This window comes from Lissotriton vulgaris, chromosome 11 (genome assembly GCF_964263255.1).
Source record: "Lissotriton vulgaris chromosome 11, aLisVul1.2, whole genome shotgun sequence".
NCBI lineage: Eukaryota > Metazoa > Chordata > Amphibia > Caudata > Salamandridae > Lissotriton > Lissotriton vulgaris.
The window spans coordinates 342,647,286-342,671,043 of NC_141699.1; the positions used below are offsets into that span (position 1 = coordinate 342,647,286).

Here is a 23,758-nt window from a genome sequence, read left to right on the forward strand (position 1 = left end):
TTTAAACAATTGGAGTTGGCCAAAGTTTATCCACAATTTGAACCAAGCAACAAGGGTTCTGCACAGCTTTTTTTCTGCTTCCTTGTGACAGGTTTGATATCCTCCACAGGTGGTAGAATTAGTGGTGCCTCCTTGAGCACACTCGCCGTGCACTGTTTCTGTAGAGAAGTGGTAATCAAGACTCTAGGATCAGAGTCAGAGATGCCACTATGGTCACACTGAGATGTTGCTGAGGCAGCTCGACCAAAGGGCAGGTGATCGTGGTTTCCTTTAGACATTCTGATGTCGAATTGAGATGATGTTAGGATTCTGATTGTTCTCTGATTTTCCACCAGAACACCTACAAGCTGTGGCAACCCTTCCAGTTTGTCAAAGATGGAGCATCAAGTGCATGGGCGCAGTGAAGATTTTGTGGCCTTGATAAGTGAGGTCAGACTGGACATTCTACTGTCGATAGAATCAATAAAAGTGGCCATTGTTTCATCATAGTGCCAATTTATTGCTGCATTAGTGGTCTCCAAAGAGTGGCATAAGGTCAGAGATAGGCTGGGAGTCTGGATCAGGTCTGCCTCTCTGTGAGGTAGCGTTGGTGTGTCTGACATAAAGTGGTGTGCATTCAGGAGAAAAAAGAGGAGACCCAGAGATCATATACTCATGCTAGGTATCACCATCCGTGCGTGAAACTCCGGTCCCCTGAAAGAGGGTCCCCCCTGAGGGAGGAGAGTGGTTTACACCATCAGAGGGTGGCCTATACCCTGGAGAGATTGGTTGATCTGTTGGGCTGGAGTGTGTAATCCCATGCAGGCTATGCCATGGAGTTTTATCTGGACATGTATAACGTCCTGTATTGTTCGAAAGTTGGAACGGGTGACTTTCTGCCCATCTGGGGCTTTGTCCAACTGCTGCCCTGTTTCCGACCTATGGTCTGCAGGATCCTGAATATGGTTGGCTGGCCTGCTCTTCTATATAGCCTCAGCTAAATCCAAGAGAAGCTGTTCTAATGCGGTAGTATTGGCAAAAAGAGGAGGTGGAGAGGGCATTACTTCTGGTAACTAACTAATCTGTGTTCTCCATATGCCTCCATGTTTTTAACTATTGTATCCTTGTTCTCCATATGCCTCAAGGTTTTACCATGGGTCATCCCTCCTCAAACTATAAAACCAGCAAAAATTTTACAAAATTATTATTGCCCCTGTTTCCTGGTTGCTTCTTCCTCCCGCAGTCACAATTCGAAGGTTGTGGTAATTGCAGCTATGGCAATGTCATTGAAGTCTGTGACAACAATAAGGTGTGAGCTCCTGTCTTGAAGCTGGCTCAGAGCGCCCGTCTGGGAGGTTGGTCTCTGGGTGGGGCACCTCTGATCCACAAGGCTTGAGCCCTGAACCTAATACTCATTCGGCCATTCTGCCACACTCCCCAGCCAAGTCTGGATTCCCGAGCCAGGGGGGAACAGTTACGAGCAGGGCAAAGGCTGGGGCAGGAAAAGTAAGAACGGTCCCCAAAGCATGGGAGACCTGGAGATTTGAGACCCCAGTTCGGCTTATTCCAGAGTGTGAGTAAACCCGACAGTCAGGGGCCTTCGTAAGGGCTGAGCTGTGCTGTGGTAGCTGTGACGTGGACCCGTAGTACAAGATGGAGGTTTAGGTTTTTGAGCTTCTGACCAAACCCACAAACAGGCTAAGTGCTGGCTGACAACTTCAGACAATGTTGGGTCCTAAATATAGTTGCCCAAATTTCCAGCTCCTAAATTCAGTGCCATGTTGCGTAATGATCTGAGCCAGTAGGGAGCATCTGCTGGCTGGAAGCAAGGTGAAGCGAGCTCGAAGACTGTGGGCGGGCACAAGCTTTTCCCTACAAATAGGTGCCATACTACATGTTCCCTGCCTGTGTCCAATATTCCCTGGTTCTGTTATGTTCTTTCTGTTTTGTTGCCTCCTGTATTTAGAACGCACTCACCGAGGTCTGTGCAAAACAGAGGATGATTCTATACTTAGGCAGGCTCTTAAAACTCAAATGTTTCATTGTATATTGCAATTTGTCCCTTTAGTATCTTAAAATAACATGAATATTTTAGTGGCATTGACACTTTAGGTGCTCGGGCATCAGAACAGAACCAAAAGCATGGTTGTTGATACTATCACATATGTTATTAAGAGCAGTCGTGGCTGGCATGACTCGTGGGTGGGGGGGCAGGGGCTCACGTGGGTCAAGGGGTCAATCACACAGCTTTATTCGATCTTTTAAAACAGATCATAAAAGCACAAATACATACAATTTTCCCACAACAACAACAACGATATATACACAAATTTACATGCTTAAAAGGAGAATTAAGCAGATTTGCCGTGATCATAAAAATTCATATAAAATCACTGAGGATAGAAACTATTCAGAATTTAGAATTCATTAATTACTCAAGCTAAAATATCGCCCCACTTTTTCCTCTTCCTAAAGCAGGCCCACAAAAATGAGGCAACAGAGCAGCATACAAATTGATCCTGTAAGGTTTTTAAAAAATACATGGCTACCCGACATTGCCTACAATTATGGTACCTCAGAATTAGGAGTATAAATCTTTGCCATCCCTCTATGTACATCTTACAAAATAATACAATATGTAGGTCTGACTGTGCTGCACTCTTACAGGGACAGGTTGAAAGATCTGATAATTTATATTTGTTTTGGGGATATCACAAGAAAAGCGGAATCATGTTCATGAGAAAACGAGAGAATAAACCTATGCTGCGCATAGTTTATGCGTGATAAATACAGACAATCTTCCCCCATTCTTGGTGGTTCCAGATCGTATAGAGTGGAGGAGTGGCATATGTGTTTCTTTTCTGCGGGCATAATTGGATCTTTGAACAAATAAATCTGTTATTCTTTCCTTTGTGAACCTTTTGCATGTCTCCGGGTCCTGAAATTGTTTACCCATCCCCAGCGCTTTCAGTTGGACCTCTACGTAGTTCAACCATCCAATTCTTTTGTAATAGTTCAGTTAAAAACATTCCTTATAATGGTTTGGGTCAAATCCACCGTAGACCTCCGCCATACTGATGGCCACAACAAAACTGGAGCCAGTCTTATGCTGTCGCTCAAATAAGGAAGCCCTAATTCACAATGTAAAATATAATTTGGGGCTGATTGTGGTAAAAAACACACGGTTTAAAAAAAATGAATCTTCTATTTGCTGTAATGATGGAGCATTTACCAAACCCCATACTCCTGCCGCATATACTGCGGCAGACTTTGTTTTGGCAGAGTATATATTTTTAATTATGTCTAATGCGCTATCACCCAACGTCTTAGCGAATCTCTTAACAGCATTAGTGCTCTTTTCCATACCCTGTGCTCTTGCTGCCACTAAATTAGACCGTTAAAGGTCTTTATCAAAGAGCACTCCAAGGTACAAAAAGGAGTCTACTATCTTAATTTTCTTAACTAACACCTGGAAGTGGGGATGTTTTTTTAATTAATTGCTAATTGTGGGTTTTTGTAATGCGCTAGAATCGACTCCCGAAGGAGTATCTCTGCGCAGTAGACCGCTGGGGAACCCGTCCTGGCTTTCCCTGTGAGATGGTCCCTACTGGGTATCTCCAAGGTGAAACCAGGCATCCCCGGCGTATGTGGGGGGCCGTAGTGGAGATGAGGCAAGCTAATGCCCAGAGTTGCCGAGTGTGATCCCTGGTTAGAGTAGGCACCGAGGTGAGAAGTATCGAGTCCGCTGACCCTGGTCCACAACCCTGCCGCGTCAGGAATTGAACCCTGGTCCCGGGCCGTCCTCTGCACTCGGGTCTGCCACCTCTAACCAGTGAGCCACACCACTCCACTCCACTGTTTCTCACCTCTTGCAGCTCCAGCCACAAGTACAAACAATTTGGACTCTTAGACCTTTAAGTCAAGGGAGGCCATAAAAGCTGAATAGGCTGTGATTAGCATTTGTAAGGCTATACCCGATCTGGCCATCAATACCATGTCATCAGCATAAGCCAAAATCGGAAGGGGGGGGACAATCAAATTTGGGCACATCCACCGGTAGAGCAGACAGGGAGGACTCTACCCTGTTCATGTAGATTGAAAAAAGGAACGGGCGAGAACATAAACCTGTCTTATTCCCTTTTCGATCTTAAAATAGCGCGTGCACTCCCCCTTCCTGCCGTACCTTACACAGGCAGAGGCATTGGTGTACAACTGACGTATAAAACCAATTATTGGTGAATCAATACCCATGCCCTTCAACATGGACCACAGCCTCGAGTGTGACACACAGTCGAAGGCTACGGTTAGGTCCATGAAGGCCATATACAATTTACCACCTTTTGCCTTAGTATATTTCTCTATAGTTAGGGAGAGGTCTAGGCACTGATCGACCGTCCCCATTCCTCTACGGAACCCATATTGTGCTTTCATAAAAATATTGTGGGATTCTGCCCAGTCTTCCATTCTGGCCAGGAGAACCCATCCCATCAGTTTAGCAGTAGTGTCGAGGAGAGATAGGGCGATAGTTCTTTGGGGAGCCCCTCTCCCCTTTTTTAAAAATGGGAACAATTAAACTCAGGTTCCAAGAGCAAGGTGGGCCTACTAACTGAATGCTGTTAGGGAGCCTCTGCTGGCTGGAGGCAAGGTGAAGCGAGCTCGAAGACTGTGGGCGGGCACAAGGTTTTCCCTGCATATAGGGGCCATACTACATGTTCCCTGCCTGTGTCCAATATTCCCTGGTTCTGCTATGTTCTTTCTGTGTTGTGGCCTCCTGTATTTAGAATGCACTCACCGAGGGCTGTGCAACACAGAGGATCATTCTATACTTAGGCAGGCTCTTAAAACTCAAATGTTTCATTGTATACTGCAATTTGTCTTAAGATAACATCAATATTTTAGTGGCTTTGACACTTTAGGTGCTCGGGCATCAGAACAGAACTGAAAGCATGGTTGTTGATATTATCACATATGTTATTAAGGGCAGCATGACTCGTTGGCTCACGTGGGTAAAGGGGTCATGCGGTTAGGGGAGGTATAATAAAAATAAAAAAATAATTAAAAACAAATTAACTTACCATCGCCAGCCCGGTCCCGCGTTGTGTCTGCTCCCCTCATGGAATCAGGAATCAGGAAGCAAGAAGCCTCCCTCCCCTCTCCTAAGCCAATCACAACGCTGCAATGGCAGCGTTATGATTGGTCGGGATGTCGACCGGCCAGGCATCTATCGGGAGGCTATTTACTCCATTTAGGCTGCATGCTGCTACCTACATGGGAAAAAGGCAGAGAGCGCATGACTGGTTTGCCGACCAAACAGTCAGCACCCACAACAGTGGGCAAGCCACTCTTCCCCTGCCCTCGAGCAGGACCACCTGCCCCCAACCAAACCCTTCTGCTTTCTTGCAGTGCAAGAAACAGAAAAATAAAATGGTATTTATAATACCATTTTATGTTTCTGCTTCTCGCACTGCGAGAAAGCAGTGGGGCGACGCTCCTCCGCCAACATGGAGGAGCCGCACCAGATTAGGAAGACATGGTTTGGCAGTTCGGGCTGGACTGTTCCCATGAGGCACAGGGTCAGACTGATTTGCATATAGCCATGTCTGAACTGGGGTGGCAGAGTGGGCTAAATAACGGTGATGGATTAAACCCAGATCTTTTGACTGGGTGTGAGTGTTTGATTGATTCAGATGCTCCGTCCATCACCACCCCCTTTTGTACCGCTTTTGGCCGCCATAAGTGTGGCAGGGTATGCTCAGACGTGAGTCCCTTGCTCACTTTGCCACTGGATTCAAGCAGGCCGGGCTGAAGACGGCTGGAATGCCAGAAACCGGTCCTCGGAAGCTTGTTTCCGGTCTAGGGAAGACATGGTTTGGCAGTTCGGGCTGGACTGTTCCCATGAGGCACAGGGTCAGACTGATTTGCATATAGCCATGTCTGAACTGGGGTGGGAGAGTGGGCTAAAGAACGGTGATGGATTAAACCCAGATCTTTTGACTGGGTGTGAGTGTTTGATTGATTCAGATGCTCCGTCCATCACCACCCCTTTTGTACCGCACCTGATTAAGAGGCACAAATGCTGGTTCTCACCAGGACATTGCCCATCACCACACACTCTATGTGTTCTTGAGCTTAAATCCAGCTCTTTAGGCCTGGTGGCTTCCTACATGGATGTAGCGGAGTCATGTCATATGAGAATTGTTCAACATGGGCTACTAACAACAACTATTATTTCGATTTTGGATAGCACCGATTCTAGGCAGATTAATTAACAGACTGTAATATTGCCAACTGTTTGACCCTCACATATTCAATCGGAGGATGAATTGAAGATGCATTCGAAATCAGACCTGTGATTTGCTAGTAACGCAACTCAAAAAGTGTGTTAACCCCCCTAAACTCAATATTCTGTGCATGCGTGTGCAGCCTCAAACAAGCACATGTTGTATTGTCTGAACACATACTATTGGTCAACAGGTAGGCAGCAGCATCTTTCTGAAGATGAATAAAAAAATATTGTATGAGCTCACTTTAATTTCACAGAAGGAATTGTCAAAAAAGGGTGGTCGGCTTGAAATATCTTTGTGAAAATTGGTTCAAAATTGCATGGTATTCAGAGTTGAAGAAGGTTCATTTTAGTTGTAAAATCACTCATTCCCCTTTTTAAAGATCTGTCAGTAGCCAATAAACACTGTTAAATCCACTAAACCATGTTTGTTGTAGTCATATTATTTTGACTAGTATTTTAAAATGTACAATTCATCACTTTATTATTTGCAGTCACTCAAATGTTAATTGCACCTTTGTTTAATGTCGTTTGGTTGTTCTGGTAGACCTCTACTCGCATAAGATCGAGTCTAGTTGAGCCCCACGTCAGGTCTCCACCATTCCCTTTCTACTATGTCCTTTTGCTCAAAACCTTGAATAGTCTTTTCCCACCATCCCCAGTTGAGTTTCTGATATAACACACATAGTTACGCATAGTTAGGACATAGTTATTTGGCACTGCATATTTGAAGCAGGGTCACAAAAGAAAAGGGCATCTAAACAAACATAACCCTGTAGAAGGGGCAGGCTTTAGAAGAGCAAGTCACATTACTGTCAGATATAGCATCCTATCTACTCCATTAAGGTTATATTTAACATTCAGAGTTAATGGTCTTCCTAAGAATGTATTCTATTTTATCTGAGTTGTCCGGAGTGTGCTTGGAAGCAAGTTTATTTTGTGTTTTATAGCATGGTTGGGGCATATGCAGTATTATCCTAAAGAGCGACCCACATTGTATTCTGACACTAAAATATATAGCTTCAGAATGCATGTTTGAAGTTGAATTAGTAAATATACAAATATTGACTTGTGCCCTAAATGTTGAACAGTTTTTCTTCATTGTATAGCTGCTTTCTTATGGTACTGTCACTATGCTATTTTCAGCTTTCAAAGAAATGCACCCTCCAGAGACACCTGCCCCCTACCCATCAAGTCCAAACCAGACGCTGATAGAGGTGATAACGGAAAGAACTAATCTCAGTGGCAGTGCGGCCCGCTCCTCCAAGATCCTATATGTCATCACGACCAGCCCCAGCCAACCACCCACCAACATGCCAGGTAAAGTGTTAGAACTTGAGCCTCTCAACTGAGCCTTTCTGGTTGGGAATGTTGGGACTGTCTGGATTCTTTGGCGTAGCCGAGTTCTACATCCTTAGTCATCGACTGGCTTGTGAGGGACTCCATTTTACAGCTGTTCTTCCTAATCAAGTTGTTTTCGGCACTAACGAACTCCTGTAGATCATACAATTAGTGATAGGACTAGTCAATGGGAGAAGAACCGTGTGTGGAACAGAATCCAGCGTGAGCTTTACCGCCAACCACCCAGGTGTTGTAGCGGAACGAATGGGGTCAGCTATTCCCCAACCAATGTTTTTGTGAGGCAATATTCAAAGAATAAGGTGGACCAAAGATCAAACAAGGAAAGGGATTGTTTTTAAGAATTATACTCCTTGTGTCATTGAGGTATACATTGCACAGTCAATATTACATGCACGCATGAACATTCCAGGCAATTAAGCCGGTGTTGGTGCCTCGAGCTGCCTCACTCTGCCTGCACATTTGCAAATCTTTGTTATTTGTTTACTAGGCCTGGGCGAAATTTGCATTATCCAGAGTAATTGAAGTGATTTAAGTAATTAGGCACTAATCCTGTGATATGAAATTACCAAAATTATGCAGTTACTCCTGTTTGAGGAATTAAGAGTAATTTGGGCCAAAACGCTACTGCAGGAGCACAGGAACAACAAACTAATGTTAGAATTCAAGGAAATAATACCCAGTTAATGGTAGATTCAGGTTCACTTTCTACTATTACAGCTAAGGAAATGTTTTTACCTAAATGGACACAAGTTACTCTGTTACCAAAGGACATTAGCCCAGGTGGTTACGAGGGAGAGAAAAGTGATATAAGTGGATAAATGCTGATGAAAATTGAATTCCAACACAGACAAGTTAAAAGAAAAGTGTATGTGGCGGTGAGTGGTTCTCCCATTAAAGGATGGCATCACCAATATGATGTACAAATAAATGTCAGTACAAGAGCTCCCAATCAGTTATGGTAGTTGACGATATATCAGTTGAAGAAACTCCTGAAGGTGCTCAAAGGGGTTTTGGTGGTATATTGGGAGAGTTAAAGGGTTATGCAAACAAAATCATGGTAAAACCAGGTGCAGTGCATGTGCAGCATAGATTAAGGAAGGTACCCAACATAGCATGAAAGGAAGTTCATAGAATGTTTTTCTGATAGACTTATAACCAACAATGACACACAGTTAGTGTGTGACAAAATGAAGAGTTCATTCAAATCCTGTGGTAGTCATCATTCTCACACATGCTTGTACAACCCACAAGCTAAAAGTATAGTGAAGAGTGTCAATCGCATAGTGAAGGATGCTATCCAGATGGCTCAGATCAATAGAAAGGATGTACACATTGTGGTAATGTATTTAGTTTGGGCTTATCACACCACAAAAAATTGAGCTACAGGGATGATACCTTTTGATCTGATGAGAGGACGTAAGGCTGGTATGAAGATGTTGCCAGCTTGGATGTTGTCTTTGATGGAAGGTGACAAGGTTATTTCTGTTCAAAAGAAAGAGTGGAAAAGTAATATCAAGGTTGGAGATATGGTGAAGGTGAGATCTGGACAGGTATGGTGGTGGTCTCGAAGTTTTGTAGACCCTAGAAAGTCAGAGAGGCGCACAAGATTTGTATCTGGCTAGAAAAGGGCGAGAAATTGAATCTGAGAATTGTGGATTTGTACGGTAGAGCTGGTCCGGTATGTGTGGATGAAAGCAGTAAGTGTATTAGTTTTTTTTAAACATAAATCATGATGAAGTGTTAGGTAGGAGTGGGGGATTCCGAAATACTTCAGAGAGTTGTTGCAGCAGGAGGAGATGGTGCAGACAACAGAGGGCAAGTGGTTCAGATGTGGGGCGGTACATTGGAAACTCAAGAGTGCGAGAGAATGCCAAGGTTTCATAGACCTGAATATTTGCATGACTACGTCGATGAAACTTTCTGTTATTCTTCTTACCTTTGCATATGTTTCAATTGAATGTTTTTATTGGCATAATGATGTTTTGATTATTTGTGTGTGTGTATTTTTTCAAATGTTTTGTTTAATGTTTCTTCTTCAGTTTGTTTTCTAGTTTACATATTTATTTTGTTTGTGAAGGGGGTGGATATGTTATCACATGAGCCTCTCAGCTGAGGAGTGTTGAGACTGTTTGGATTATTTTACTTAGGCAAGTTCCACATCAGTCAGTTATAGGCTGACTGGTGGGAGAGCTCCATGTTACAACTGTTCTTCCTAGTAAAGTTGTTTCCTGCATCAAGAGACTCCTGTAGATCATAATAAAAAGCCCAGCGCTTGTGTAATGGCGTGCCCAGAGTGGAAGTGAGCGTTCTGATGTTACAGGAGTAAACTGCCAACCCTCTACTCTCTGAGATTAGAACTAAATGGTATGAGCGCTAACTGACTATTCTACACTCAGTGATGAAAATGAACCCTTCTCCTGAATATGGGATTGCTAGTAAGGTTCTAAAAGCAACAACACCTGCCGTATGTCCTTGATTTTGAGACAGCCAGATGGACTTGAAGGTGTGTGGGTGGGTGTTTGCATGGGAGGAATGCATGGATATAGAGAGGGATGGGGTACATGTTGATGGAATGTTAGGGTGGAATGTGTTGAGCACATAGCGAGGACAACAGTCGAATGGGCTTGCAGCATGGTAAAGACCTGTCCTGACTTGTCACTTCTGTTATGTGGAATATTTTCCATAAAACCTCGTCAGCTCCATAGTTACCATGTAATCTTAGTTTCCGTACTTGTTGTTTCTAAGGATTGACGCAATCTTTGTCGTGATGGAATTCTTACAAAATAACTGGTTTCAAGCTTGAGAAAATCCCATCACGGTGGCAGAAAGTTCAACTTCCTGTGAAAAATGCTGTCCACACAGCAGAAAAGCTAGACATGGCGTTATAAGTTTGCATTCTTTCTTGACGTTATTTACATGGCTTTTATGACATTGTTCAATAATAAACACTTTAAAAAACATACTGTAGCAACTAACATTTAAAATGCTCTAGGGAAAAAGCACACCTTTTAAAAGGTTATGCAATCAAGTATAGTATTTTAGTCAAAATTCCAAAATATAGTCCTGTTAGTGTTACAAGTGCAAAACATCGTTTGTCACATTTTAGAAATAATCCTAATGTTTTTAAAACTGATACAAACACTTTTTTTTAGCTTTATCTAACTGGGTTTCTTAGTTACAACACGAATAGCTTTTAAAAAGTTTAGATTTCATAACGTTCTAACAAGTTTATTTTAGTAAATAATTACGTACTAACCTTATATAACCTGTAATTGTTTTAATTAAATTGAAAAAAAGTAAAAATGTTATTTATAACATCTTAAACACTGAAAATCGCACAGATGTTAGGGTTAAAGGTCTGGTCTACTAGACTCTGAGAATCAATGTTCTTGAAGGGCTTCAGTGATCTAATTGATGGTTCAGATTACCACGTGACATGTGATGTCACCAGCGGTGGTATTCCGGATGACATCATGCTTGAAGTCATGAGTAGTGTGCACTGTGTAGAGTGGTTGATGCATAGCTGTGAATGGCAAAGTTATCGTTTTTGGATTTTAACAATAATATTCCTTCATATTGTGTTTTTAAGGTCATTTGTATGCTATTTGATAAGACTTTACTTGCTGGTCTGAGTACGAAAACCGTAACTGTGTTTTGCCAACTATTCAGTGATATAGTCTGGGTTTTATTATTAGAAACTTTGCACCTTGCCGAAGAACGCACCCAATGTGCACTCAGAATAGGATATGGCCAATCCATATCCTCCCAGAATCCACTATCACTTGGCTTTCAGCCGTGCACCGCAGGCTCTTAGCACAGGACATGGACTTCAGTAATCTCCTGCCACATACCCCAGCCCTTTGATCTTGCATAGTCGACACTTGCTAAAGAGCATTGCTTTTGTACCTACTCTGTGCCCAGACAATGTGCTCTCAATACTCACTGTACCTGGACAGCTGCCATATGTTGTAGCAGCCTGTGGGCATAGAAACAGGCCTTTGAGCATGCCTTGTGATTAGCCCTGGGCGAAATTTTAATTATGCAGGAGTAATTGCAGTAATTATGATAATTACGCATTAGTCTGGTGATGTGAAATTACCAAAATTACATGATTACTCCCGCTTGAATCATTAAGAGTAATTTGGGGCAAAAATCCTACCGCTGGAGCACAGGAAAAATGAACTAAAAGAGAGCGAATGGATGTTGGCTACTGCTGTTTGTTTCCTGTAGCATGTAGTGCTATTTTCTTACTGCAAAATACTGGACTATGCTTGTCACACAATAGTAAAAAATTATGAGTAATTTTGTGTCAGTTATGAGTAATTACCCTAGAGAGAATTTCTTCAGTTACCCCCACCCCTACTTAACATAACATCTTTGATATACTGCTGCCCATCTCAAGATAATGACAGTGCACCACCCTTTAAGATTGATCAAAAATACTTCCAGAAATCAAGCCACTTCTTAGAACAACATCAGGAAAGTAGCCTGCTTCTCAGAAGTACTAAAGTACTTCTGGGAAGTGACCCTCTAAGCAGAAATATCCTCTGACATGTCCAAGTGTGCCAGGCAGTGGTCTTGATTATTTCAAAGCCGCATCACCATTTTGGAACGGGGCACATTTGTCCTACATGGCTGTGACTTGCACGCATAGGCTGCCAGACCCTGATCATGGCTCAGCAAACCATGCTTGAATTTTTTTATTTTGGGGTCAGAAGTTGCCCATCTGGATAAGCCCTAATCGTTCCTGGGGTAACGGTGTGATTCTGCTGGTTCACAATTTAATTGTAAAAGCAATTAGTTAGATTGTAATGAGAAACGTCTTATCTAATGAGGAAGTAATGTGTCATATACAGCACATCATTAATAGGTAAGGAAATACAAAGAAAAAGATTGGGCTGTGTATTATAATAAAACACCGACCTAGTCAGTGTCATGCTTCATCACTGGGCCCCACCAAAGAGGCCGAGTGCCTCTTTGGTGTGCTACGACGCCAGAAAGACTGCGGAGCTGGTTGTGTGAAGAGGGATGTGTTGTGAGGGTAAGTGAAATTAAAAGTGTCTAAGAGGGTATCAGAAATTTTTTTTTTTTAATAGGTGATCCCTAAGACACGTATAACAAGTATTATGTGTCTGAATTTAATTGCCAAGGTTTAGGAATGGTAAAATTCAGAGAAATACAATAAATTAGTCAGTCAACATGTTTCTGCCATATGGGTGGTTTAAATTTACCAAGGCATTCATCAGGACTATACCCCGGCGGTATGGACTCTCTAATCGTCCACCCTAACCTGGGGGCGTGAAAGTGAAAATTAAAAGGTGAAAAAAGTGCTTGAAAAAAATGGGAGAGCGAATAGCTCAATCCAAAAAACCTCCAAAATCAGGAGAGTATCAGTACTTTAAAATTTGGCGCTACTTGCACCATGGGTCTCGGGAGGGGGGTTGGAGCGTGCCTGGCACATCGCCCTCAACGCTCTCAGCCCACTTGAAACCTAGGATCAGCCTCAGAACCGGACCCCGAAATCGTCGGGGTCCGGTTCTGAGGCTGATGTGCCAGGCACGCTCCAACCCCCCTCCCGAGACCCATGGTGCAAGTAGCGCCAAATTTTAAAGTGCTGATACTCTCCTGATTTTGGAGGTTTTTTGGATTGAGCTATTCGCTCTCCCATTTTTTTCAAGCACTTTTTTCACCTTTTAATTTTCACTTTCACGCCCCCAGGTTAGGGTGGACGATTAGAGAGTCCATACCGCCGGGGTATAGTCCTGATGAATGCCTTGGTAAATTTAAACCACCCATATGGCAGAAACATGTTGACTGACTAATTTATTGTATTTCTCTGAATTTTACCATTCCTAAACCTTGGCAATTAAATTCAGACACATAATACTTGTTATACGTGTCTTAGGGATCACCTATTAAATTTTTTTTTTTCTGATACCCTCTTAGACACTTTTAATTTCACTTACCCTCACAACACATCCCTCTTCACACAACCAGCTCCGCAGTCTTTCTGGCGTCGTAGCACACCAAAGAGGCACTCGGCCTCTTTGGTGGGGCCCAGTGATGAAGCATGACACTGACTAGGTCGGTGTGTGAGGGCCTTCCTATTCACCCAAAGTGAGTGTGTGATCCTCTTCTATCTCGCTCCAATTTAGTGGCAATTCTGAGACTGATTTGGCCTCTCTTTTTTTGTTTATTTGCATTTAACCGGGGACTGAGAGAGCGTCCTTGATTCTCCCTACCTCTCCCATTGTTGTTTTGTGTATTATAATACCCAAAACTACTATTGTATTTTCTGTATGTTTCGAAACCGCATCCTTTGTATAATATAATGGTGCATATGAACAGGTAACTTAAAAGTGTAAGCAACACATTGTGCTGGTTGACAGGTGGATTTTAATCACAATTTTTCGTAAATGCAGAATCAAAAAACTTGGGACGAATTTTGGTTTATCTAAACTTAACTCCATGAAAAGCCTGTTGAGTCAGAGATCAGACAATTCATACATCATTTCATTCAATGCCATTATAGTCGAAGTTTCAATACTGAAGAACCGGGTTTTTAGAACCCAGCGGCGCCAGGGACTCGCCCAAAGTCTTCGGGTTCTCCTGTCTTGGTAAACAGAGACAAGGAATACTTCTAGGTGGCGTCAAAGATCAAATTTATTAGCTGCAGCTAGTAACAGTAATCCCAGCAATACAACAAGGTGTACAACTCAGGAAACTGCTCAATTTTGTAGAGCAAGACATCAGTATTTATACACAATATTCACATTACAAATGGACACCCACTGCAGCAAATTCTGACCAATAGAAACCCATTTCTATACATTATCACATTCCAAAAGGCTCACTTTACATTGTACCAGCCCCACAAGTTAATTATTAGGATCGTCCCAAATTCAATTACCAAAAGCTGGACAAACCCATAATTGAAAGCACAATGCATATAACGAAGGAACATTAAAAGGAAACAATGATAGATAACGAGCAAGATAAGGCATGTGTAGAAAAGCTAAAAGTCAACGATATCCTGAACTTTGACTCGTAATCTCAGACAAGGATCAACTAAGGAAATTGGCCTCACAAAGGGTCAGTTTCAGATAAAGAAGTCAGTTCCTTACAATGCACCTTAGAGTCAAGAAAAGGTTTAGTTAATAAGTACATGAACAACGAAGCCCATGCAACTTTGTTAGTTTGGTTACTTCCATGGGCCTACGTGAGGGCAACACAAAATGGAGGCACGAACCAAATGGAACCCATATTCGAGACAAAGTCTCTGAATACGTAATGAACTCGCTAGTTAACATGACAAATTCACTCCATATTGGTCGTACTTGCTGAATACGGTACACCATCACAAAAATCGTGATGGAACCATAATATCACAGGACAAGGCAGATTTTACAGAACCTCAGACCCCCCTTTTGCCATTACGTAGGCAATAACCTAAACTCAAGCCAGTCTGAATCCAGGTCTATGTCTATTCTCATCAGGTCATCAAGGTGTTGCTGTAACATCATCTTATTATCTTTCACTTCTCTCGGGATGGGTCTTCTCACACAGATTGTAGCACAAAGACTACAAATGGCGGGACCACACTGGATGCATAGGCAACACGAGAAAAGGATAGCTAACGCCATACCAAGGAACATCAGAACCTTCCATCCCCATTTGGACAGCAATTCCCATAACCATCCCATCAATGACCAGTTACCTTCGTCTACATGCATAGATTCAGCAGACTTCTGAAACTTCTGGATGGCTTGGTACACTGTCGGGGCATTATCTGGTATGAAAACGCAGCAACTAGATCCGATCAATTTGCATACCCCACCTCTATCTGCAAGTATAATATCTAAAACAAAGCGGTTCTGTAATGTCATAAGGCGATCCGCTTGAAGCTCAGCTGTAATATTGCTAAGGGCACCTGCAGTCTCATTTATAGTGGCCTCAACCACTCTCGTAAGCTGACTAATATTCCTACTATAGAGCCATAGGACCCCAAAAGGGCAGGAAACCCTTAAGAAGTCTCCAACTTCCTGTGCAACAGTATCTTTCGCATCGATAATACCTCTACCAAATCTTGTCTTATGGTAGTCAAAAGCAGCTGTGTATGTAGGGGGAAGCAAAAACGCTACATAACATGTACCTGAAAAATCAGACGGCAACCATGTATATGCTCTGTCATAACAGACAAAATACGTGCCTTTGGCTGGCACGAACGGAGGAGATTTCTGGGACGTATAAACGTATGTGTGAACAGACACACTCTTATCGAGCTGAGCTCTCGGATTCTGACCATTACCTTGTAAGCAAAGATGACCACGGTGGGGTACCATCCAAATCGGAGGAGACCTTTTCTGTCTCTCTTTCTCAGTCAAACTAACACTATATATCATTTTAATCCAACCGACATATGCTCGTACCTCATCTTTGGGGATAGCATTATACGCGTCAATATCTCTAATCATATCGACTATTCCCCGTATCAAAGCATTCTTGCTCATGTTATCGTTAACAGAACGCACTGGAGAGGCTTCGTTCGCATAGATAAACATCGATTGGAGTGCCCAAACTGACCCATTAGGTGAAAAAGGCAAAACCAAATATGGCATTCCCTTATCTGTCGTATGTGGCATAAGACCACACACCCAACAATTTGTGGTATTAATGACTGGCTGATGCGGATGACGTTCTGGGGTCAATCTCCTTCCCTCCTTCGACAAGAGATGACCTAAGTAGGTCACTTCTTGGCGGCAATATTGCAACTTTGAAGTTGACACTTTATGATGAAGGTGAGACAAATACCGCAACAAAGAAAGAGTAGCGTCTTTACAAATCTTTTCATCATCAGCAGTAATCAACAAATCATCGACGGACTGAATAAGAGTAGCACCAACAGGTAACACAAAACCGTCAAGCTGAGTTTTCAACGCTTGACTATAGATGGAGGGACTTTCACAATAACCTTGGGGAGCTCACTTAAACCGGAAGCTTCGGCCTCCTAATGAGAAGCCAAAAATATCTCTACTCTCCTCAGCAATAGGAATACTGAAGAAAGCATTCTTCAAATCGATGACAGAAAACCAAGCTGCTGAAGCAGGAATCAAAGTCAACAAAGCAGTGATATCAGGCACTACAGGAAACTGTGGCACGACAATCTTGTTGACCTCTCGAAGGTCGATCACAAACCGGTACACAGGTGGCTGAGAAGCATCAGTACGTTTAAGGACAGGCAAAACAGGACTGTTACTCACATTACCTCTCGTTTCCTCAACTACACCCTTCTCAACCAGATAATAGACAATCGCTAAAAGAGCTCTCTCACCATCGCTCGAGATCTTGTATTGTGGAATACGAGGCAGCCTAGCATTCGACTTAAGGGTAACAACATACGGAGGAATATGCAAAAGACCAACATCATTTGGACCTGTAGCCCAAAGTGTATCAGGAAGCGAACTCAATTCCAGTGGCAGACAATCCTTAGACAAATACATTGGAGAAATCACTTTCTTACCGAGGGTAAGTTGTACTCCTGAAGGAGAACAATGCAATGTTGCATACAATCTTTTCATCAAGTCCAAACCCAACAGATTCTCACCACAACCAGTCGTTAGAATAAGTGTAGCTTCCAATTCACAAGGACCAATGGAAAGGAACAGAGGACTAGAAACCGGGTTACGAACTGGGGCGCCTGAAAATCCTACTGAAACATTGGTCAAGCCAGACAAATGTGCGCCAGGAAGTTTTGAATTCATAATAGAACTCTTCATCGCACCAGTATCCAAAAGAAAAGGTTCTACCACACCTGATGTACTCACTTCAACATAAGGTCCACTCTGGTCTACTGGAACTGACACTACTCCCTCACTTTGTCCTTGGCTGTCCTAGTGATCATTATAACCAGAACTCTCACCTTCGACATAGTAATCCTCAACATAATACTGGGCGGACTGACCACTCGGAACATTCTGTCTGTCAAAATAATTCGCAGAATTCTGTAGGGAAGAGGAACGTTCATTCTGGGGGATCACACCACGTCCCCTACCCCTAGGTGCCTGCTGAAAACTACCACAAACTCTCTGACCAGATAGACCATTTGCACGCTGTAACAAAGCCGGGCAACTATTTTTATAATGACCTTCCTCTCTGCAATAAGCACACTGATTAGGGCCAGGAAAGAATCGCGGAACATAGGGCTCAGGCTTCTGTAACAATCTCTGAAATTGTGGAGGTTGCTGAAACTGAGGCTGATCCTGACGAGGCGGATAAGCTTGCTGCAAAAGAACTTTCGTCTTTAACTCTTTCGTTTTCTTCTCTACTTTATCCTTCTCATCTTTATCCCTATTCTCGTAATATTGTGCAGTAGCCAATATCTGGGCCGACGAAGAAACAGCCCATTAACTCTCGGAGTCCTTTAACTTATTAGAAAGTTCGGGAAGCAAATTAAAGACAAATTTATCCACAAACAACCTTTGACCACCTTCTGTACTCATATGATCAATAAACGTCTCTTCAAACCTAGTGAAAAAATCATATACACTCTCGTCTTTCTTCTGCTTACATGCTGCTAACTTATCCCAATTCACTCGTAAAGCGGGCATCATCGTTTTCATCAAGTTAATAATTCTACCTGGTAATTCTGAAACTAGAGGTTCAGGTTTAGCACCTCCCTCCTGTCTACCATCTGCAGCAACAATATTCGCCCAGGTATCACCTAATTCAGCAGCATGATTCACATGACGAATCTTCGCCCACAAGGGTTGGGGGACTACATTACCCATCAACATATCGATGTCAGCTAAATTCATAATACACGCTTCAACTGTCTGGGACAACTCCTTGTAATAACCAGCAGGATTCTTTTGAGGGTCAGGTAAGGTCTGCTTAAGAGCCAAGACCTCTGCTCTCTTCCAAGGGACATGTACCCATACTCGCTGAAAATGAGCCGGAGCGGCAGCAATACCCTGATTTACATTAGCCTGAACTGCGTCTTTCCATACAGGAGGAACTTCTCTCATAGGGTACTGTTTCACTTTCCTCCTAACAGAGGAATCGGGTTCATACAATGTCTGAGGCGAAAGTCTAGATCTGAAATTAAGTATCGTCTCTACGGCATCTGTAACATCAGATTCCACTATCATCCCTTTAGCAAACTCCGACTAAACATCGAGCACATCCTTCGGAATCGGACCCAACTCATTATCTTCCCATTCCTGACGCAGAAAAGTACACATTACATCAAAAACATACCTTTGCTTAGGCGGTTCCCACTGAAAGAAAACATCCATAACTGCTGGCAAATCATACCTCGGAGCATTTAAAATCCACCTACGAGCCAACAAATCCAACACTGTCCGTTCCTCGAAACTAGGAAGCTGACTACGACTCTGCTTACATTCCGAAACAGGGGTCATATTTAGTGACCCAAGAAATGGTGACAACAGATTAACAACAGTCTCGGTCATTCGTTTTCGAGCAGAAGGGTAAGAAGTAGACATAAGAACAGGAGAATAAGTATTCTGAGGCAAAGAAGGTGTAGGGACAAGAACAGTATAAATCGAAGATGCAGAAGCAGAAGGCAAAGGAGTTTGAGGCAAAGCTGGTAGCAAGGCTGGCGACCCTAGAATGGGTTGCGCAGAAGGAGGCAAAGCCATCTGTGGAGCACCGGGTGGCTGAACAACAGCAGGAGGTTGAACAACAAAGGGTGGAACAACCGGGGGTAATGGAGGCGCAGTAGCACCCTGCACATAGGGAGGTGGTAATCTCAGTAAATGAGAGATCAAAGGATCTTTTTCAAGGTCTTCATTCACTTTTGGAGGAGAAGACGGCAAGGCCGGATAACATTTATCTATGGCCATACAACGCTGCCTATCTGAGACTTCATTCACACGCTCTTCTCCATCTTCCTTAAACTGCCTAGCAGCTTGAAATACTGACATATTCTTATCTTTCCTATCTCTTTTTGCTTGTTTAATTTCTCTCTGTTTGGCTTCCCTTCGCCAAAGGCGGAAAGAGTCAAACATTGCCGGCCGGGCTTTCTTTTTGAACAGCACAACTTCCAAATTATCTAAAATATTTGATTCGAAACTACCATGTTGGGGCCATCGTAAAACACCATCCCTTTTAGTATAGCGGACCCATACTTCATTATAAGTAATAGGACCCACTCCGTGTTTTGAATAGAGCTCATAAGTCGGAGTTCCAACCGGAGGTATCGGACACGAGTCCTCCAATCGGGAATCCTTGTTGCAACCACAACTAAACCATTTCCTAATTTTGCTAAGACAAGGCATCTTATAGCTCACTAATCTACCTTCAAACTTCAAGGGGTTATCAACTATCGATACTCTCGGAAATATACGAGCCCCTCGGCTTCGATTGCTGCAGTAACCGAATCAAACCAAACCAAGAACCAAACAAAGTCGTGGGAGCGACCCACTTATACTTAACCAAAATATCTGTCACGCCACCAGAAGACCGTCTATCGTCTCGCTCTACAAAGCTTCTATCGAGGGTCCAAGACAGGGCGACAGTCAGGGCAGCAGTCCTTCGTAGCCGTCGGAAAGCGGGAAGCCTCGCAGCAAAGACTTTTGGTCCACGTCGACATACAGGGTTCGATGAAGTGGCGGCCTTCCTCCAGAATTTCCTCACGTGGCACCTCACGATCCTCAGGCTTGGACCGGTACCGCTGAAGTCGCCCCACGTTGGGCGCCAACTGAAGAACCGGGTTTTTAGAACCCAGCGGCGCCAGGGACACGCCTAAAGTCTTCGGGTTCTCCTGTCTTGGCAAACAGAGACCCGGAATACTTCTAGGTGGCGTCAGAGATCAAATATATTAGCTGCAGCTAGTAACAGTAATCCCAGCAATACAACACGGTGTACAACTCAGGAAACTGCTCAATTTTGTAGAGCAAGACATTAGTATTTATACACAATATTCACATTACAAATGGACACCCACTGCAGCAAATTCTGACCAATAGAAACCCATTTCTATACATTATCACATTCCAAAAGGCTCACTTTACATTGTACCAGCCCCACAAGTTAATTATTAGGATCGTCCCAAATTCAATTACCAAAAGCTGGACAAACCCATAATTGAAAGCACAATGCATATAACGAAGGAACATAAAAAGGAAACAATGATAGATAACAAGCAAGATAAGGCATGTGTAGAAAAGCTAAAAGTCAACGATGTCCTGAACTTTGACTCGCAATCTCAGACAAGGATCAACTAAGGAAATTGGCCTCATAAAGGGTCAGTTTCAGATAAAGAGGTCAGTTCCTTACAATGCACCTTAGAGTCAAGAAAAGGCTTAGTTAATAAGTACATGAACAACGAAGCCCATGCAACTTTGTTCGTTTGGTTACTTCCATGGGCCTACGTGAGGGCAACACAAAATGGAGGCACGAACAAAATGGAACCCATATTCGAGACAAAGTCTCTGAATACGTAATGAACTCGCTAGTTAACATGACAAATTCACTCCATATTGGTCGTACTTGCTAAATACGGTACAACATCACAAAAATCGTGATGGAACCATAATATCACAGGACAAGGCAGATTTTACAGAACCTCAATCCTTGTGATCTAGACAGCAGGTCTTCTCTGAATTGTTCACAGGTCAGCATAGAATATTTGTTAACTTTACAAAGCAGACAATAAGTGCTCCTAATAACAATGTAAATATAGGGAGAATTCTCAAAACTGCTGATTGCTTTAAAAAATGAAAAATGACCAAATCTCCTCTGCTAGGAAATAGCTTCCTACTTGTCAAGGATATTTCTTATTTGTTCACCATACAATACTGCTTAAGGGGGCTTATTTCTGACAAAAATATACCAATAAATAAATAAATATAAGGACTGGGCCACCATAACATGGCTTCCAGTGCAAATTCCCTGCCAGAGCATCTGGAGATTTAAGTACGAGAAGCTGGCCGTCGTTAGCCCAGTGCTCCAGCTGTGCCGCAGCCATCCTTCTGTTCTTTAAATGAGGCCCTTAGTCTTTCACAAGAAAATTAGTAAGATGCATTCACACAATTGTTTCAAATGAGTATGCTGAGCCAAACGAATGTGAACTTCCAACAATAATATGAACAGTCTGTGGCAATTGACTTACCTTGTGCGTTGTCATTGGCTTTTGGCAATATCGGTATGAGAATGATATCTCAATTTGGTATGATCTCAGATTATTTCTGTGGACCAAAACATTTGATTCTGCTAGAATAGCTAAAAAACAGAGCATGTTTTAATCACAAACAAAAAGATATATTGATTTTGTAAATCCCCATTGAATTGCACTGAATATAAAATCGATATTGGTGTGCATCATAATGCTAAATCAATAAATCAACATTTTGAAAGATAGTATGTGTCAAATCTGAAAATCAATTTCACAGAAATGCAAAATGTACACATATTTGTCAATCTCAATAATATTCAAAATGTTTTTTTTAAATCAGCATTTGTTCTCCATCAACATACTTGTGCCCATGATCAAATTCCAAAACCCTTTGAGGGATGCTCCGTTGGCTCAAAGCCAATCCTGAGCGGTATGTGCCACAAGCAATAGAAAAAGGTGTGGACAATATAACAGTCATTAATCTGTATGCCACACTCAAGTTTCACTCTCTGTATTGGCCTCTCATGCCATCTGTTTGAAAATGGGGTTGCTAGGGTCAAGTGGTACAGTCCAGAAAGGGCAACTTTAACTTAGGCTTCATCTTTGGAAGGGAACTGCTATGGCCATGCAGAAGGGGACTACTAGAGCCTGGAAGTTTTCTACATAAGGATCTACAGTAGTAGGCCTTCCATTCAAGCAGGACAATGCTATGGATAGGCCTTCAACCCTTGAAGGGAAGTGCAGTGTTAGGAAGTATAGTGCTCAGGATTAACTTCCAGATAGGTACTGCTACATTTAAGTTTCTCGATCACAAGGATACACCCATCGCTTGTTCTCTCCCTCTTGCAATGGACTTCCACAGAGAGGTGTCCACTGTGGAAAGGTACAGCTATGATCAATGCTTCCACAAATTGATGTGCCTGGGTGGCATCCCTTAGAATGAACCTAGAAGGGTCAAGCCTTATGGTCTAGAAGGAATGCCTGCTGCTGAGTGAGCTTATAGTAAATCCTGGTTTGTAAAGTCTGTGGTACAATGCAATTTTCTGTTTCATGAGTGCTAATGAAAGGTGTTGCCTTTCTTCCACAGGATGGACAGTCTATGCCCTGACAGCACTTCTCATTCTCACAGTGATTGCCATCCTTGCAAAGATCCTTCTACACGTTTCTCTCAAGTAAGTCCTAGTCAACAGCATTTTGCTCCATCTACTACCACAGTGGCCAATGAATTTGTGTTTTTAAAGAGAGAGTGGGATCTACAAATGTTAGTTGCTGGGTGAATACCATCCCAGAACTCAGATTCAAATATGGCTGAGTAATAATGACTTGTTGATTGAATGCGGACACACAACCCATGCTTATCTAATACTAGTATACATCCTGTGAAGTTCATCCAAATATATTGTATTTTCTATTCAATTTCTGCCCCCAACAGACTGCTTGCCAACACACCCTAGTCCTTGCCCCATAAACTCTGGGATTTGGGGAGCAAAGTCTCCCTTGAATGTTTGACAGGGGACTGCAGACTTCTAGGCCAGACAACTCATGTTTTAAAATCCGAATATTTTATACGTTACATTGGTAAATTAGGAGTAAAAGGCTTTTATGGAGAAAATACATCACTGGATGAGTAAAAAGATGTTTTCATTTGAAAACCCTGTTTAAAAAAAGCTATTTTTCCTTGTAGCTAGTGCTCCACTTAAATGAATAGGTGTACTGTATTTGTATTTTAAAGGTCTTCTTCAGATCAACTACCAATAATAAAAATAGACCTCCTTCTGGCACCATTATGCTCATGGTATTGGTCTGGGGATATCACAGGAAGGGTACAATTAGCAGCAGGTGCCAGACTCCTGCATGTCTTTGGGGTGTATTGTGTGGATTTTAAAGCATAAAATAGACAGCATGCCACATGTCTGAAGCCTGACATATAGCACTATACCACAGTCCCAAATCGATATTTACATTAGCTTGCTGCCACAAAAGTACAACCATGTTTT

General features: G+C 42.6%; 1 protein-coding gene across 1 annotated transcript in view; it reads left to right on the top strand.

The window, feature by feature from the left end:
* The window catches only part of KREMEN1 (kringle containing transmembrane protein 1), a 363,157-nt gene that overhangs the window by 335,980 nt on the left and 3,419 nt on the right, over positions 1-23,758 (top strand). Inside the window, exons 7-8 of the mRNA XM_086943299.1 lie at positions 7,409-7,582; positions 22,849-22,933. Of these exons, the coding sequence (XP_086799425.1) occupies positions 7,409-7,582; positions 22,849-22,933 (259 nt within the window). The remainder of the gene's footprint in view (positions 1-7,408; positions 7,583-22,848; positions 22,934-23,758) is intronic.